Source organism: Oryx dammah, unplaced genomic scaffold (assembly GCF_014754425.2).
Source record: "Oryx dammah isolate SB20612 unplaced genomic scaffold, SCBI_Odam_1.1 HiC_scaffold_23, whole genome shotgun sequence".
Lineage (NCBI taxonomy): Eukaryota > Metazoa > Chordata > Mammalia > Artiodactyla > Bovidae > Oryx > Oryx dammah.
In genome coordinates, this window is record NW_024070207.1 from 130505981 (window position 1) to 130525015 (window position 19035).

At 48.2% G+C, this 19035-nt stretch overlaps 1 protein-coding gene across 4 annotated transcripts in view; it reads left to right on the top strand.

Moving 5' to 3' along the window:
• DHRSX (dehydrogenase/reductase X-linked) overlaps positions 1-19035 on the top strand; it is a 130349-nt gene that overhangs the window by 95243 nt on the left and 16071 nt on the right. For 3 of the 4 annotated variants that reach the window (XM_040266411.1, XM_040266409.1, XM_040266410.1), the window contains 2 exons: positions 9566-9773; positions 17795-18002. In XM_040266411.1, coding sequence (XP_040122345.1) covers positions 9566-9773; positions 17795-18002 — 416 coding nt within the window. The remainder of the gene's footprint in view (positions 1-9565; positions 9774-17794; positions 18003-19035) is intronic. The other variant, XM_040266412.1, reaches the window with a different exon arrangement.

Genomic DNA, 19035 nt, shown 5'->3' on the forward strand with positions numbered 1-19035 from the left:
AGTCTTTCTCGAGTTTGTTACAGTGTTGCTTCAGCAGTATCTGTCAGAGGAGAGTTTCACCTTCTAAAGAAAACAGTTATGTTCTGTAGCTGTAAATTATGTCCATGAAGGTGGTGAAGTGAAAGTCGCTCAGTCGTGTCCAACTCTTTGTGACCCCCATGGACATACCCCAGTGGGTATGTGAGCCCCCCATACAGTCTGTGGAATTCCCCAGGCCAGAATACTCGAGTGGGAAACATTTCCCTTCTCCAGGGGAATCTTCCCGACCCAGGGATCGAACCCAGGTCTCTGGCATTGCAGGTGGATTTTTTACCAGCTGAGCTACCAGGGAAGCCCAAGAATACTGGAGTGGGTAGCCTTTCTGTTCTCCAGGGGAATCTTTCCAAGCCAGGGATCGAACCCAGGTCTCCTGCATTGCAGGCGGATTCTTTACCAGCTGAGCCTCCAGGGAAGCCCGCACTGACAGGAAGGTCCCTAAAATTTACGATTAAAGAGAGCAATCAGGATTTTGCAGATGCTTGGCATTCCAATTGGGGAATATTTGTGCATGGCTTAGCATGGCACAAATGGGACGAGACCGCCTCTCTCCGCCGGTGGGGAAACTCGTGATCGAGGCTGGGGCTTCGTCCACCCCGAGAATGATTAATAGTGGGTGTCCTGCAGAGCCGGTCAATATTTATCATTTATTCCCATCCAAATTTGATGGATCTCGTTTCCCATCCTCGTGCCAGAACTTGGACAGGTTTGTGTTCACCACTCAGAATTTATGGTTTGTCCTTGCAGGAATACTTCCCATCACTCTCCTAGATGAATCTCCCAACATCAAGGATGACTAAAACTTATCTGTTCCCTGCGCCAAATAAATGTTTCAGCGGTAACCCTGAGAAAGAACAAAGATGGCTTGCCTGGCCAGATACACGTTAACCCAGTTTTCACTGTAGATCTTCACTAGTTTAGGCATAAATCAGCTTGCGGACCAAGGACCGTTAGCGCTGGCCTTCCGGGCACTGGCCATACGGGCCTTGGTGTCCAGAGTGGTCAGGAAAGCGGGGAATGGGGTCTGATTCTTGGGGAGCAGGTGCGCAAATGTTGTTGTTGTTCGAGTCCGACTCTGTACGACCCCATGGACTGCAGCATGTCAGGCCTCCCTGTCCATCACCAACTCCCAGAGCTTGCTCAAACTCATGTCCATCGAGTCGGTGATGCCATCCACCCATCTCATCCTCTGTCGTCCCCTTCTCCTCCCGCCTTCAATCTTTCCCAGCATCAGGGTCTTTTCCAGTGAGTCGGCTCTTCTCATCAGGTGGCCAAAGGATTGGAGCTTTAGCATCAGTCCTTCCAGTGAATATTCAGGACTGATTTCTTTCAGGATGGACTGGCTGGATCTTCGGTAGTCATCATTCTGTTCTCTCCATCTGTGACTTTGTTTTGTAAATAGGTTCATTTGCACCACGTTCTTAGATTTCGTGTGTAACTGATAACACATGATATTTGTCTTCCTCTGTCTGACTCACTTCACTTAATACGATAATCTCTAGCTCCATCCGTGTTGCTGCAAAAGGCATTATGTCGTTCCTTTTCATGGCTGAGTAATAGTCCATTGTATATACGTACCACACCTTCTTTATCCATTTTCCTGCAACATTTAGGTTGCACCCACGTCTCGGCTCTTGTACACTGTACAATGCAAAAGCCGTTCACAGAGCTGGGTGTTTCCGATCCTGCCGACCCCAGGCGTCCTGGGTGTACGTACATCAGAGGCTGGGAGGTGCTTCCAGCCAAGAATAGCTGCTTGTTGGAGAAGCATGTCTGCCCTGCTCCTGGGGCATGGGACAGGCACGGTGAGTCTTCCCTCCGTGGTGACAGGCAGATGATGTTATGGGGAGTATGGTGGACGCAGTGAGCTGTGGACCCATCCACACGGCATTCTGGCTAATGTTTTCCCCATTGACTTACAATAGATTCTGGACACTGTCGTTTGCTCTTTGAACGTCTACATTTTCCCTGGTCTGTGTTGAGGCCATGTGTCCACTACTGCCCCCAACCCGGGGTCACTCAGCCCCCCACCCCCTGGGTCCTGCTTGCGTGACGAGGATCTGGGGTCAAAGTCACCCCAACCCTGGTCCTGGGTCGAATCACATGCTTTCTATTCATTTGTAGCGTTTGTGTGTGTGTGTGAAGTCGCTCAGTCGTGTCCGACTCTGTGTGACCCCACGGACTGCAGCCTGCCAGGCTCCTCTGCCCATGGGATTCTCCAGGCGAGGATACTGGAAGTGGGTGGCCATTTCCTTCTCCAGGCGATCTTCCTGATCCAGGGATCAAACCCGTGTCTTTTACGTCTCGTGCATTGGCAGACGGGTTCCTTACTACTGAACCGCCTGGAAAGCCAGACAGCAGCTCACTTAATCACGGGTTTAGTCATGACCGGGGACCCTGGGAGTTTTAGGCCCAGCATCCAGGGCGCTGCCATCCATACCTGCCATCCGCATCTGGCGGATGAATCCCCAGATGATCTGACGCGTCTGGAACACGGTGGGGTGTGGGGCTATAGGCACGCCAGCGATGCCCGGGCCACTGCTGTAAAAATATATTTCTGCCCACAATGCTCTTGCCCAGGGCTTGCTCAGATGATCCTTGAAGGTTTCCCAGGTCACCTTGAACTCCCCCTGTGCCTGGAGCCTCCTCACTGTCGACTGGAGTCAGAGAGTTGCTGCTCGAATGTATCAGCAGAGCTTGTGTGTGGAGACCATCTGAGCTGGCACACCCCTCGGGCTGGACGGGAGCTGTCTCATCTGTGATTGCTGGGAAACGCATAATCTGAACGGACTGAGTGAATAGGTCCAGCCTTAAGGAGGTGGCTCAGGGGGGTGTCCTTCAGCTCAGATCACCATGCACCTGACCACAAGTGCCCCAACCAAAAGAAAAAAAAGAACACGAATGAGTCCAGTGGGTCTGTCCAGCGGCGTTAGCTCCAGAGCCCATCAGCTGGGCCGAGATCTGGCTGACCACACTCTCCTGGGTGGTTTCTCTGCTGCCAATGTCCAAGAAATCAAAGATCATTTTCCCCTCACCTTCGTGAACAGGGATGGAACCCAGACCCCTTGCAATGCGAGCGCGGACTCCTAACCTTTCTGGACCACGATGGAACTCCCCGAAAGCATCTTGAGGATGTGAGAAGCAGCATCAGCTTTTTTATAACCTGGTCCTCAACTCCGCAGGCTGAGGCCCTGCAGACACCTTCAAATTCAACCCTCAATTCCTGCCGACCCCGACGTCCCCTTCCAGCGCCCCTGTTCCACAAGGTGGCGGGTTTTCCAGTGGATGCTGATACAGCAAAGGGCTTTCCTGGTGGTTCCATGGTTAAGAATCCACCTGCCAAGCAGAAGGTGCAGGTTCGATCCCTGGGTCGGGAAGATCCCCTGGAGGAGGAAATGGCAAACCCACTCCAGAATTCTAGTCTGGAGAATCCTCTGGACAGAGGAGCCTGGCGGGCTGCAATTCATGGGCTCACAAAGAGTCAGACACTGAAAGATTTTTGTTGAATCACGACGCCGGGATTCTTGGCCTCCAGAGGAGAAGAATTCAATCTGGGGCCAGAGACGAGGCTTGATCGCTCAGAGCTTTTGTGTAACAAAGTTTTATTAAAGTATAAAGGAGATAGAGAAAGCTTCTGACATAGGCATCAGAAGGGGGCAGAAAAGAGTACCCCCCTGCTAGTCTTCAGCGGGATGTTATATAGTCACCAGCAGTCTGTTAATGAAAGAAAGGAATGTCTTAAAACTCAGAGTGGCACCAGGCCCCTCACCCATAAGATGCATTTTGGGACAGTCTTGGCACCAAATGATTTATCTTGGGCCATAAAATGATTAACTTGAATCTTGAAGAAGGGCAGATCACAAATAGTTTCATTTACATAGATTAGAGGAACAATATCTGAGTATAACATACTGGTTTATCAAGTAGGTTCTGAGCCAAAAGGCGGACCGACTTGAAGAGTTTGGGGTGAATTCATAGTACATTAGCATAGCTTAAGATAAACATTGCCATAAGAAAAAGGCATTGGTTATCTCTAGGTTTGAGAATAGTTAGAATAGTTAACTTCAGGTGAAACCAGGTGTCATGGCAACACAGAATTTTAAGAGAAACCTCCTTTTAAATTTGTATAGAGAAGGAAAAAAAATCGCTAGTTTGTTTCCTCCTGCCGCTTAAGACAGATAAAAATGTCTGACACTTGCTGGCTATTTTCTCCCTTTGGAGACCCCTGGCCTTCCTGCCTGTTACCCTCTCAACACGACTGAGTGACTCAGCACAGCACGGCACAGCGAGCTCATAAATACCTGCTTTCTTGTTAATAATCATCTTTTATGAAGTACAATGGGTGTACAAAGTTATATGTTGTAGGTGTACAGGATGAGTGAAACAGTTGGTCGCTCAACTGTGTCTGACTCTTCCTGACCCCGTGGACTGTAGCCCACCAGGCTCCTCTGTCTGTGGGATTCCCCAGGCAAGAATTACCGGGGCGGGTTGCCGTTTCCTCCTCCAGGGGAATCTTCCTGACCCAGGGATTGAACCCAGGTCTCCCGCATTGCAGGCGGATTCTTTACCAGCTGAGCCGCCAGGGAAGCCGAAGAATACTGGAGTGGGCAGCCTGTCCCTTCTCCAGCGGATCTTCCCGACACAGGAAATGAACTGGGGTCTCCTGCACTGCAGACGGATTCTTTACCAGCTGAGCCAAGAGGGAATTTTATACTAATACATAGTGGTTTGGACCTCAACCCTCTCGCCCTCTCTTGCCCCCACCCCTTCCTTCTCTTCTGCTGATCTCACCACCAGTTTGCTCCTTCTACATCTGAGTCTGTTTCTTTTTGGTTATACTCACTAGTTTGTGGGATTTTTAAGGTTCCACGTACGAGTGATCTGGTGCAGTGTTTTATCTTTCTCTGGCTTATTTCTGGTAGCATAACACCCTCCAAATCCATCTGTGTTACAGCAGATGGGATTATTTCATTCCTTTTTTATGACCGAGTGATACTCCGCTTGAGTGACTAATATTCCACGGGCGTCCCTGGAGGCTCAGCTGGTAAAGAATCCGCCTGCAGTGCGGGAGACCTGGGTTCGATCCCTGTGTTGGGAAGATCCCCTGGAGAAGGGCGAGGGCTCCCCACTCCAGTATTCTGGCCTGGAGAATCTCATGGACTGCATAGCCCATGGGGTCGCAGAGAGTCGGACACACCTGAGCAACTCTCGCTCCCTCACTCAGTATTCTGTTATATCTACGTCCACACCTTCTTCATCCATCCATCTGTCGGTAGACACTGAGGTTGCTTCCCTGTCTCGTCTGCAGTGAGCATTGGCATGCATGTGTCTTTTGAAACGGTTTTCTCTGGATATACGCCCAGGCGTGCGAATGCTTGATTAGAGATGGAGATTGTAGATTTAACATATAAGTGATCCTACGTGGTATTCGTCTTTCTGTTTATAGCTTACTCAGCTTAGTATGACCATCCCTGCGTCCACCCATGTTGCTGCAAATGGTGCTGGTTAATTTTTTTTTTCATGGCTGAGTAATATCCCATTATATATATATGTCTATGTATATATATGGTCTCCCACATTGCAGGTGGATTCTTTACCAGCTGAGCCTCCAGGGAAGCCCATGGAAAATTACTCAGTCAAATGGAATATCACTCAGTCATAAAAAAGGAATGAGGGCTGCGGCTGCTGCTGCTGCTTAGTCACTTCAGTCGTGTCCGACTCTTTGTGACCCCATGGACTGCAGCACGCCAGGTCTCCCTGTCCATCACCATCTCCAGGAGCTTATGCAAACTCATGTCCATCGAGCTGGTGATGCCATCCAGCCATCTCATCCTCTGTCGTCCCCTTCTCCTTCCGCCGTCAATCTTTCCCAGCATCAGGGTCTTTCCCAATGAGTCTGTTCTTTCAGGGTTGATTTCCTTTAGGACTAATCGATTTGATCTCTTTGCAGTCCAAGGGACTCTCAAGAGTCTTCTCCAGGCATGAAGGTAGTCCTGCCTGGCACCTGGCCTCCACTGGGCTGGTTGACGAGATCCCCATGTGTGGTCTCTGTGCCAGAACAGAGATCTTAGGAGTGCCAGCCTTCTCTCGGGAGGCCAGCTCTGCCCTGAGAGAGAGAATTCTGAAAACTGGGGTCTTTTCTGAGCATGCCCTTGGACGCTCTACGACCTTGTCGCCGCCGCCAGCTTCTACTTATGACAGCAGAGTTCGGGAGGCCACCGCAGCTGAGGAAATGCGCTGTGGAGTCTGTCTCCCGAGGGAACGTGTGTACAGACAGTGAGCAGGCTGGCTTTCCCTCTGCCTGGAGGGACCCGCGTCCTTTCCCGACTGGCCTCACGTGAGCTGCGTGCCCCTGGAATGTACGAGTCTGTCATACACTGAGTACCCTCCCTGCTGCGGGCACGCACACAGCTTATTGAACGCAGCTTCATCCCGTCCACCTTCGACATCAAGGGAACTTATCTGCAGGGAACTGTCCACATTGTCTCCAAAATGCCTCTTGACCACCTCTGCCTGAATTCTTCCAGACAGCTTCTGAAGGGCATCCCCAACACACTCCTCAGAAACGTTTTTATCATGCACCTTACTTTTCATCACATATAAAACAGATACCCAGTGCGAGTTTGGTATTCTTACAATTTTTGTTGTTGTTGGGCTATAATTGATTTTCCAATGTTGTGTTTCTTTCTGCCGTACAATGAAGTGAACCAGCCGTGTGCTGAGCTCAGTCGCTCAGTCGTGTCTGACTCTTTGTGACCCCGTGGACTGCAGCCCGCCAGGCTCCTCTGTCCATGGGATTCTCCAGGCAAGGATACTGGAGCGCGTAGCCTTTACCTTCTCCAGGCGCAGGGATGGAACCCAGGTCTCCTGCATTGCAGGCAGATTCTTTACCGTCTGAGACATCAAGGAAGCCCAAGAATACTGGAGTGGGTTGCCATGCTCTTCTCCAAAGGCATCTTCCTGACCCAGGGATGGAACCCAGGTCTCCTGCATTGCAGGCAGATTCTTTACCAGCTGAGCCAGCAGGGAAGCCCAGATGAGCTAGAAGTATAGATATATAGATATATAGATATAGACACATGCTCCCTCTTGAGCCTCCCTCCCAGCCCCCATCCACCCGTCTAGGTCATCGCAGAGCCCCGAGCTGAGCTCCCTGGGCTATGCAGAGCTTCCCGCTAGCTGTCTGCTTCACACGCGGTCATGTATGTAATCAGTCCTTTATGTCGATTCTTTTCTCTTCTATTCATCCCACCTTCTCCATCCCCCAGCGTCCCCCAAACTGTTCTCTGTGTCTGCGTCTCTGTTACCGCCCTGAAATTAGGTTCCTCTGAACCGATTTTGTAGATTGTGCGTACACGCACGAATACTTGTTTTCCTGACTTACTTCGCTTTGTATGACAGACTCTAGGGCCGTCCACATCCCTGCATTGGACACATTGCATTCCTTTTCATGGCTGAGTAATATTCCACGGGGGGCTTCCCAGCTGGCTCGCCGGGTTATGAATCTGTCGGAGGTCTGATCCCTCGGTCTGGAAGATCCCCTGGAGGAGAGTGTGGCAACCCACTCCAGTATCGTTGCCTGGAGAATCCCACGGACAGAGGAGCCTGGTGGGCTACGGTCCATGGGGTTGCAAAGAGTTGGACACGTTGGACACACATTCATTAGATATTCCATTGTCTATATGTTACTTTATATTGACTACTGTTTAATACAGGACAACATTTTAGAACCTCTTTGAGCTTAACATCACATAATACCAGCAAACTCAGTTGATACGTGAAAATTGTAGCAACGTTTCTCATTTCAGAACCGCACGCCTTTAGACACCTGATCACTGTGCAGAAAATGTCTCTAGTTGAGGAAACCCATTTTCTTTACGTAGAGGTCTTGGGAAGAAAGACGATCAGTGGGTGCAGTCTTAAAATAATGGACGTTGATTCTAGGTCTGTAATTTACTTGTGTGAACTTTGCCAAGCCCCTTGACTTTTTTTTTTAATATTTAAAAAAAAATTTTATTTTAAGGGGCTTCTCAGGGCTTCCCTTGTGGCTCAGCTGGTAAAGAATCCGCCTGCAATGCAGCAGACCTGGGTTCAATCCCTGGGTTGGGAAGGTCCCCTGGAGATGGGAAAGGCTACCCACTCCAGTCTTCTGGCCTGGAGAATCGCACAGACTGTATAGTCCGTGGGGTCGTAAAGTCAGAGACGACCGATCGATATTCACTTTCACTTCTCACCTTCAGGTGGTAAAGACTCTGCCTTCCAATGCAGGAGATGCAGGTTCAGTGCCTTGGTTGGAAAGATTCCCCCAGAAAAGGGAATGGCCACCCACTCCCGTACTCTTGCCTGGAGAAATCCCATGGACAGAGGAACCGGGTGGGCTGCAGTGAAATAGTCAGAGATGACTGAGCAACTTTGCACAGCTTAAAGCACGTTTTATTTTAAATATAGCTGTGTGTATATGTCAGCCCCAAACTCCCAATCTATTGGGTTGGCCAAAACATTCTTTTGAAATTTTCTGGAAAGTCTTACAGGAAAGCTAAGCAATCTCTTTGGAAACTCAATATTTCGTTCTTCGGATTTTAGGTGCTATATGAGTGGTCCCCAACCTGTTTGGCACCAGGGAAAAATTTCACAGAAGCCAATTTCCCACAGACTGAAGGTAGACAGGGGTGGTGATGGTTTCGGGAAGATTCAAGTGCAGTTGTATTGATTCTGCACTTTATTGCTGTGGTTCAGAGGCTATGTTGTATCTGACACTGTGAGCCCACGGACTGCAGCGCGCCAGGCCTCCCTGTCCTTCACCATCTCCAGGAGCTTGCTCAAACTCATGTCCATTGAGTCACTGATGCCATCCAACCATCTCATCCTCTGTCGTCCCCTTCTCCTCCTGCCCTCAATCTTTCCCAGCATCAGGGTCTTTTCCAGCGAGTCAGCTCTTTGCATCAGGTGGCCACAGTATTGGAGCTTCAGCTTCAGCTTCAGTCCTTCCAATGAATATTCAGGACTGATTTCCTTTAGGATGGACTGGTTGGATCTCCTAGCAGTCCAAGGGACTCCCAAGAGTCTTCTCCAACACCACAGTTCAAAAACATCAGTTCTTTGACACTCAGCTTTCTTTAAGGTCCAACTCTCACAGCCATACATGACTACTGGAAAAACCATAGCTTTGACTAGATGGACCTTTGTCTGCAAAGCGATGCCTCTGCTTTTCAAAACGCTGTCTAGGTTGGCCATAAGTTTCCTAACAAGGAGCAAGCATCTTTTAGTTTCGTGGCTGTACTCACCATCCTTGGTGATTTTGGAGCCCAAGGAAATAAAGTCTGCCACTGCTTCTACCTGCCCCCCATCTATTTGCTACGGACAGAGCTAGACAGTGAGGTGGGAAGGGGTGCTGGCAGTTAGGACCAGAGACACTGTCCTGGAGTTTGGGGGCTTCTCCGTCGTCTAGGGTACGGCGTAGAATCTCATCTCTTCCCACCCCACCCCCCTACTCGTTTCTGCCTCTCCTGAGCACCCGCTTTGTCCCCAGCCGGCGTGATGATGGTACCCCAGAGGACCACGGACGACGGCTTTGAGGAGCACTTCGGCGTAAACTATCTGGGGCACTTCCTGCTGACCAACCTCCTCCTGGACACCCTGCAGGAGTCGGGCGCCCCTGGCCGCAGCGCCCGGGTGGTGACCGTGTCCTCGGCCACGCATTACGTGGGGGAGCTGAACCTGGACGACCTCCAGAGCAGGTGAGTCGGGGAGGCAAGGCGACCTGTCACCACGACGCTCTGCAGAGGGCGCTTGTCCCAGGCAACGTCGCTTCCCACCTCCTGGTCTGCAGCTCAGCCTCTCTCGTGGCCAAAAAAAAAAAACCCGCAGCGACCAACACAGGCAGACCTGGGAGGGGCCGTGGGTTTTGGTTCCAGACCGCAGTGATAAAGGACATATCGCATGAAAGCGAGCTGCACAAATTGGTTTTTCTTTCTACTGCGTCTGAAAGCAATGCTTACTCTAGCCTGTAATTTCTTAGATGTGCAATAAATAGCACTGTGTCTAAAATAACAGGGTACATACCTTGATTAAAAAAAAATCCTTTATTGCTAAAGAATGCTAGCCGTCCTCTGAGCCTTGACTGTTCCGTTCAGTTGCTCAGTCGTGTGTGACTGTTTGCCACCCCACGGGCTGCAGCACGCCAGGCCTCCCTGTCCATCGCCAACTCCTGGAGCTTGCTCAAACTCACGTCCATGGAGTCCGTGCTGCCATCCAACCATCTCATCTCAGTGACCTGTAATCTTTTTGTAATAGTTCTTGTGCGGTCAGTACTTCTGGAGTTGTCTACAATCGCCGTCTCTCAATTCATCCCATCCTGACATTCCCCTTTGGCGTCCATATGTTTGTTCTCTACATCTGTGTGTCTGTTTCTGTTTTGCAAATAAGAGCGTCTATACCATTTCTCTGCCTGGAGAAGGGAATGGCAACCCGCTCGAGTATTCTTGCCCGGAGAATCCCACGAACCGGGGAGCCTGGCGGGCTGCAGCCCGTGGGGTCGCAAAAAGTCGGACACGACTTAGCAACTGGAAACCTGCCGTTTCTCCACGTTTCGCCTGAGTGTTAATAAACGATATTTGCTTTTCTCTTTCTGACTTCACTCTGCATGAAAGTCACAACCTTTTTGCAGTACTCACATCAAAGGTCACTCATCACAGCTCAGTGGAACAAATATGATCACCATGCAAAGATTTAAAAGAGTGTGAGAAAGCAGGCCTTTTTCATTTAGATTCGGCTGGAAACATGTCGCTGAAGAAATAATAAGATGAACCTCCTGGCTACCGAAACTTTCTATATTGCTTGTTTCCATCTTGTGTGCACCTTGCTTATAACCTAGCAACTTACAGCTGCAACTGTCATCTTAGAACTTCAGAGCGCCATTTTCAACTGGCCCTTCACTTCTATTCAGGATTAAGGCACTGTGAAATAAAAATTCTGTCAAATTTAAAATTTAAAAAAAGGATATGGGGAGAATGACGGAAACGTGACACGGAGACGTGAGGTAAACAGACGCTGTTTTGAAACACGGCGCCAGTAGGTTTCTTCCACACGGAGCTCACCCAGACCTTCAGTGTGCACAAAAACGCAATATCGCTGATGTGCAGCAAGATGAGATCTGCCCGGATTAGGAACCGCTTGCTGTTTTGCGGTCACACATGTAAGCACTGTCTGCATATCAGTCTATTTATATTTATGCTTTGAGGCAAATCCTATCGTATTCTTCAACATGTGAGAAAACCATGGAGCATAGTTAAAATTTAGTCTACGAGGTGTAGTTGACGTACAGTGTTGTAATTTCCGCCTTGGAGCAAAGTGACTTCTCCATATACGTCTATCCATTCTCTTCTCTTTTATTCTTTTCCGTGATGGTTTATTGGGGCTTTCCTGATAGCTCAGTTGCAAAAGAATCTGGCTGTAATGCAGGAGACCCCGGTTCGGTTCCTGGGTCAGGAAGATCCCCTGGAGAAGGGCTAGGCTACCCATTCCAGCATTCTTGGGTTTCCCTTGTGCCTTGGCTGGTAAAAATTCTGCCTGCAAGGCAGGAGACCCCGGTTCGGTTCCTGGGTCTGGGAAGATCCTCTGGAGCAGGGAAAGGCTTCTACAAACACATATTATATGTTACTATACATAATCATATATATTATACATTAAATATATGGAGCTTCCCTGGTGGCTCAGATGGTAAAGAATCTGCCTACGATATGAGAGACTGGGTTCGATCTCTAGGTTGGGAAGATCCTCTGGAGGAGGGAAATGGCAACCCAACTGGTATTATATCGTTCTATATTACATATATTAATTTATATATACAACAATATTTATATAAGTATATAGCTAATATATATCCAATCTTAACATATTTATATTTACTATATTTATGTAATAACATGTAAATGTAATATTGTATAATATGGCAGATATTATATATTAAACATATAATTGTTGAATATATTAAATATATAACTTTTAAACTTGCACCGTTAAACTTATTTAACTTAAATAATTGTGTTAATATTTATATAATTGTATGTATAAGCATAATTATACTTGCAGAGTCCCATATATCATCATATTCATATCATTGTTTGCACACGTTTTAGTTGCTCAGGACTCTTTGCGCCCTCATGGACCGTAGCCCATCAGGCTCCTCCACCCATGGGATTCTCCAGGCAAGAACACTGGAGTGGGTTGCCATACGCTCCTCTGGGGGAGCTTCCACACCCAGGGATTGAACCCAGGTCTCCTGCATCACAGGGAGATTTTTTACCACTGAGCCACAGGCAGGGGGGAGCCCTTTAGACAGTACCTATTTTTTCTCTGATGAGAACTTGAAAAACTCTTTTTTTTTTAGTGCAAATGTATGATCTACTCCATTCCTGGCGTCTTGCTAACAATGGGTGCCCTCCCTCACTGTGTCCACTTAGCACCTGGTCTCGGGTGTCCCGGTATCCTTACTGCCGTGGACTTAGATTGGCTCTGAATTCAGTGCCAGACCCAGACCAAATGTAACACTCAGCCTTGTCAACACCACTTACAGCTTGCATCAAATGCAGAAGTCAAGGTCCAGTTTCTTCTTCTCAACCAAAAAAACCACTCTGCTGCAATTTAGGATAAGATTTCCCATCTCTAAGTAACGCTTTCCTAGGCTGTTCATCAAGGACCAACCCTTTAGAGAATTATCAAGTCTTTGATTCAGTACACAGATTTGCGTATATCGTGCTTAAAATACCATCCTTCACCTTTCCTTCTCTTGCCTTTAAGATAGAGAAAGTGACAGGGATCTGAAAATGCCAACTCAAAATGTGCCACTTTGATATACAGTTTATTTTGAGCTGAAGGCCGTTGCAAAACGACAGATACAGAAAAATGCCGTTTTGGAACTTCCCTTATCTAACTAAAAACAGAAACTTCTGAGAAATGAGGACTTCCCAAGTGTTTGGAATCCCCCAGACCTGTGAAATTAGAAGTGAAATTAACAAGTGTTTCTCTTCTTAATCTGACAGTTGTTGGTTTAATTTGCACACCCTCATCACAAACATAAAAGTATAGAAGAAACTTTTTTTTTTTTCCTTTCCAACAAAAAGGCTACCACAGTAATATCTCTACCTCTGTTTTAGATTGACCTTCAAATGATTTATGAGGTAGTTATATTAATAAGTTACTGTTTGTTGAAAACAAAGGTATATTTATGGTTTCATTTCTACTTTTTGAGGCCGTGTGTCGCAAAGGGCACTTACTAAAAGTCTCCTGTTTCGAAGCAAGGCGTGTAGACATTTTATGACTGTCTTCTGCCTGTGCTTTAGTTTGTAGCTTGACTTTCCCTTTTGGCTGCCTTCTGGCTGTTAACATTGTAATCATCTCTTCACTGCTTTCAATACCAACTGTGTCTGTTGTCCCTCAGGGCTTTACTTAGAAACTCTAATGGGAATCCTGTTCTCTGGTATATCAGCTCTGATTCTTTTCCATTTCCACTATGGATGTTTATCTTTCAAACCACCAGGGAACCACTCCTGAAATTACTTGTACTCTTGTTTTTCTTTTTCTTTTTCTTTTTTTATCCTTTAGAGACAAGTATTGACTTTTTCCATCGTCTCTTCTCCGTGCTATTGTAGACAACCGTAATTCTTCTTTTCAAAAAGTTTTAGCGTATTTATTTTTTCGCTGGAGTATGATTGGCTTATAATGTTGGGTTAGTTTCTGCTGTGCAATGCAGTGAAGCGGCTATGTGCATACGTATAAACCCTTCCCTCTTCATCTTCCTGTGCATCCCCCATCCCAGCCCATTAGGTCATCGAAGACCACGCAGCTGAGCTCCCTGTGCTATTCAGCAGCTTCCCACTAGCTAGCTCTGTTACGCATGGCGCTGTATAGATGTAACTGCTTCTCTCTCAGTTCCTCCCACCCTTTGCTCCCCCCGCCAGACCTCATGTCTGCATGCCTGTTTCTACATCAGCGTCTGTATTCCTGCCCTGCAAATAGGTTCCTCCGAACCAGTTTTCCAAATTCCCTGCTGCTGCTGCTGCTGCTGCTGCTAAGTCGCTTCAGTCATGTCCGACTCTGTGTGACCCCATAGACGGCAGCCCACCAGGCTCCCCCGTCCCTGGGATTCTCCAGGCAAGAACACTGCAGTCGGTTGCCATTTCCTTCTCCAATGCATGAAAGTGAAAAGTGAAAGGGAAGTCGCTCAGTCGTGTCCGACTCTTCGCAACCCCACAGACTGCAGCCCACCAGGCTCCTCCGTCAATGGGATTCTCCAGGCAAGAGTACTGGAGTGGGGTGCCATCGCCTTCTCCGTCCAAATTCCCTCCCTATACGTGCATTAATATACAGTAACTGTGTTTCCCTTTCTGACTGCAATCATCTGTATGACAGATGGTTCTCTGGGTCCATTCACATCGCAACAAACGACCCAATTTCTCCCCTTCTTTATGGCTTAGTAATATTCCACGTACATATCACCACGTTCTCTTTATCCATTCACCTGTTGATGGGCATCTAGGTTGCTTCCAGGTCCTGAAAGTGAAGTTGCTCAGTCGTATCCGACTCTTTGCGACCCCATGGTCTGTAGCCTACCACACTCCTCCGTCCATGGGATTTTCTGGGCAAGAATACTGGAGTGGGTTGCCATTTCAGTGCTGCAGTGAACACTGGTTCATTTTTTTAAAGAACCTCCATACTTCTCTCCATAGAGGTAAGCCATAATTCTGTCATACATCAATTTTCCTTTAAGGAACCTGCACATTTCTGGTGTCTTCTTTCTTAACTTCACGACTGCTCTTCCCTCCCAAACGGCCCTGTTAATTCAGGAGCAGACGGATGTGTGTGTTGCTGACATGGTCCAATGCCAACAGGAAAGTTGAGCCTTTACCTCCCCGTACTTAATAACCCCCTCATTCCTGGAGCTTTCTCCTCCCCTGCTGGGAAGAGAGAGGAACAACTTGCCAGAAACAGGCATCTTGACTATAAGTGGGGTGTTGTCACAGATCCTGGGGAGGGAATTTGTGTTTGGAACTGTGCTGTTTTATCATCTCCCTTCTTCCCTCCAACAAAAGATGTGTTTGGAGTTCCTCTGGCAAATGCTCTGTGGAAGCTTGTCCTGCGTCAGCCTTGGCCGACCTGCCCTTACTCATCGCTGAGACAAAGGACTTGGGGTTTATTCTCCAGCTTAAATTGCAGGGGCCCCCTGAAAGAAGCTCCGAGTTTGCACGTGCTCTCTTGTGACAAGTGGCTGGCTGCCGGCCGGCGACGCCGTGGGGGCCTGCTGACAGGGAAGAAAGTTGCTGCCCAGGGAAACGGCAGGAGGTGGGACGGAGTCCCCGAGGGTGTTGACGTGGATGTCCCATTTTGACAGCTGAGAGCCCACGTGTGCAATTTACAAAACAGCTTGAGGTGGGTTGTTTTTTTTTTCCAGAAAGCCTCACTAGGCAATGATGCTTACGTGGCTTCATTTCTCAGTCTAATCATTGCTTGTCCTGTTTTCTACATTTAAATATTTCCCTTTTGTCATTTTTTTCCCCTCTTATGTGTTTTTCCTTGGTCATGTTTCCTGACTTTGCTTTTCTGAATCACTGAGTCCACTTAGTTCATTTAAAGCAATTTTCAATTCCTGTTTAGTAAGAGCCTTTGTGCGTAAGAGGCGTTGAATTCCAGCGAGTGCTTTTTTTTTTTTTTGCTTCTCATGTCAGGATGGATTTCTTTCTTTTTAATCTTTGACTGCGTTAAATTCCCACAAGGGTGAATTCCGTGGATGGATTTTTCTCCGAATGTTAGAGTCACCACTGGGGCTGAAAATGTAGAATAACATAGACTCTGGGGCGCGTTGAACCGGAAGAAGAAACACAAGTGAGGCTGCGTGCGTAGCCACAAAATTACAGAAAAAGAACTACAGACATGAAGAAGATGACCGATCCCCAACGAGTCAGACGTGGAGTATTTTGCCAGGAAGACTTCCTTGCTTTTCTTTATTTTTCAGACTTTTTTTTTTTTTTTTTCCCCATGTGGGCCATTTCTGAAGTTGATATTGAATGAATTATGCTGTTGCTTCTCTTCTTTTTTTGTGGATGGTTGAATCATCATGTTTTAATGTACCTTTTACCATTTCAAGTGCTAGTTTTTCTTTTTAAACACAGATCACTTGGGTTTTCCATTTGCAGATTTATTGTTGATGACAAAAAAAAGAGAAAAGGATGAAAGCCTCAAAACTGGTCCTTGTTATTTATTCTTTTTAAATTTTATTGGAACGTAATTGCTTTACACCGTTGTCTCTTGTGTGTTGGTTTTTTTCAGCCGTGAGGCATGTGGGATCTTGTCTCCCTGACCAGGGATGAAACACCCAGCCCCTGCATTGGTAGGTGGATTCTTAGCCACTGGACTGCCAGGAAAGTCCCCAGTAGAGATATTAACGAGCTCTTCATTCTACTCAGGCTATGTAGCTATGCACAAAATTACTAGGTAAAAGACTCTGATGCTGAGAAGGATTGGGGGCAGGAGGAGAAGGGGACGACAGAGGATGAGATGGCTGGATGGCATCACCGACTCGATGGACGTGAGTTTGGGTGAACTCCGGGAGTTGGTGATGGACAGGGAGGCCTGGTGTGCTGCGATTCATGGGGTCGCAAAGAATCAGACATGACTGAGCAACTGAACTGAACTGAACTGAACTGAAGACACCACAGTTAGTTTGCCTGGAGTGATATTTTCTCTGCAGTGAATTCTTTTCTACATTCCAGGAACGCTACTTTCTGGGAAAGGTTAGGTATAACTGACCAACCATTATGTTTTTATTTATTTATGTAAAGAATTTTTTTTTTTTGGATGGGGACTGTTTTTAAAGTCTTTATGGAATTTCTTATTAATGCCACATTGCTTCCGTGTTACGCTTTGGTATTTCGGCCACAAGGCATGTGAGATTTTAGCTCCCTGACCAGGGATCAAACCCACACCTCTTGCCTTGGAAGGAGAAGAAGCCTTCACCACTGGACCTCCAGAAAAAAAGCCCTGTGGTTTGCATGACATGGTGCCCACGTTCAACCTCATAAAGTAGTCCCTGATCGTAGGAAGCCAAAAAGAGAGTGGATGGAGCTGGTCATTGTGCGCTGGAGGAGTACATCTGTCCTGGCATCTTTCCCAAGCGTTGAACACTCCAAGGAGAAAATAAAAAGTGGTGTGGAGCCCGATAGCAAGGTCACAGGTGTGGAGCCCTGCTCCAGAATCACAGGATAAACATCTCTGGAACTGACCAAGCCCCATAGCAACTGTTGCCACGAGCCTCCGGATCTAAACCAGCCAGTTCCCTGACCCTATATTAGGTGAAATATCCACCCTGGTACCCACCCTGTAGCGTCCTAGGAGAGCTCCACAGCGCAGGTAACACACGTGGGCACCCCTGGGGACTCACTCGGTAAAGAATCTGCCTGCAATGCAGGAGACCCGGGTTCGATGCCGGGGTTGGGCAACATCCCCTGGAGGAGGGCATGGCAACCCACTCCAGTCTTCTTGCAGAAGACTGGAGAATCGCACGGACGGAGGAGCCTGGTGAGGTGCAGCCCACAGGGCTGCAAAGAGTCGGACACGACTGAGTGACTCAGCACAGCCCGCTTGACCTCGGGCACGTCTCTAGGTGCCCTCAACCCCTGCCTGGAACTGTTGTCCACGGCTGGGCAAGGGCAGCGTCTACATCCAAACGCCCGGGTCTCACAGCCTCTCCTCTTTGCTCCTGCAGTACCAACTACTCAGCACACGCAGCCTACGCCCAGAGCAAGCTGGCCCTGGTACTGTTCACCTACCACCTGCAGGCGCTGCTGACCGCCCGGGGCATCCCCGTGACCGCCAGCGTGGCTGACCCCGGCGTGGTGGACACCGACCTCTACAGACACGTCTTCTGGGGCACCCGGCTCGTCAAGAAGCTCCTGGGCTGGTGGGTTTTCAAGGTAAAGGCCGCGATGCTCGGGGTGTTGCTACGGTCCACGGGCAGATCTGGCTTTAACCTCTTCGACACCGCTGTGTTACTGATTCCAGGCTCCACATCTTTCTCTGTTCATCTGTTGATGGACACTGAGGTTGCTTCCATGTCTCGGCGATTGTAAATAGTGCTGCGATGAACCCTGGGGTGCGCGTGTCTTCTAATTATCATTTTCTCCAGGTATATGGCCCAGCAGCAGGATCACAGGATCATATGATAGCTCTGTTTCTAGTTTTTTTGTGAACACTCCATACCATTTTCCATAATGCCTATGCCAGTATAGTTTGCCACCAAAACTGCTGTGAAGGTTGAGTTACAGCTATCTTTTCTAAGCATGGCTTTCTTCAGGTATATTCCTAGCAGTAAGATTGCAGGGTCAGATGGTGGATCTATTGTTAATGTCTTTTTTCTTTAAGGAACCTCCATACTGTTCTGGTAAAGAATCTGCCTGCAATGCGGAAGACCTGGGTTAGATCCCTGGATCAGGAAGATCCCCTGGAGAGGGGAAAGGCTACCTATGCCAGTATTCTGGCCTGGAGAATTCCGGGGACTGTATATTCAGGGGGCTGCAAAGAATCGGACACAGCTCAGCGACTTCCGCTTCATTTCCGTCTGACCAGTGTGACGTGTCCCCTCACTGGAGTTTTGATTTGCGTTTCTTTAATAACCGGCGACGTTGAGCATCTTTTCACGTACCCGAGGGCCGTCCGTATGTCTTTCTTTGCAGAGATGTCTGTTGGGATCTTCCGTGTGGCTTTCTCTTTAAGGATAAATTCTCGAGAAGGAGTTTGTTTAGCTAGAGGATGTGTTCTGTGTGTTAGACGCTCAGTCGTGTCTGACTCTCTGTGACCCCCATGGACTGTAGCCCGCCAGGCTCCTCTGTCCGTGGGATTCTCCAGGCAGGAATGCTGGAGTGGGCTGCCGTGCTCTCGTCCAGGGGATCTTCCCCACCCAGGGATCGAACCCAGGTCTCCTGCATTGCAGAAGGATTCTTTATAGTC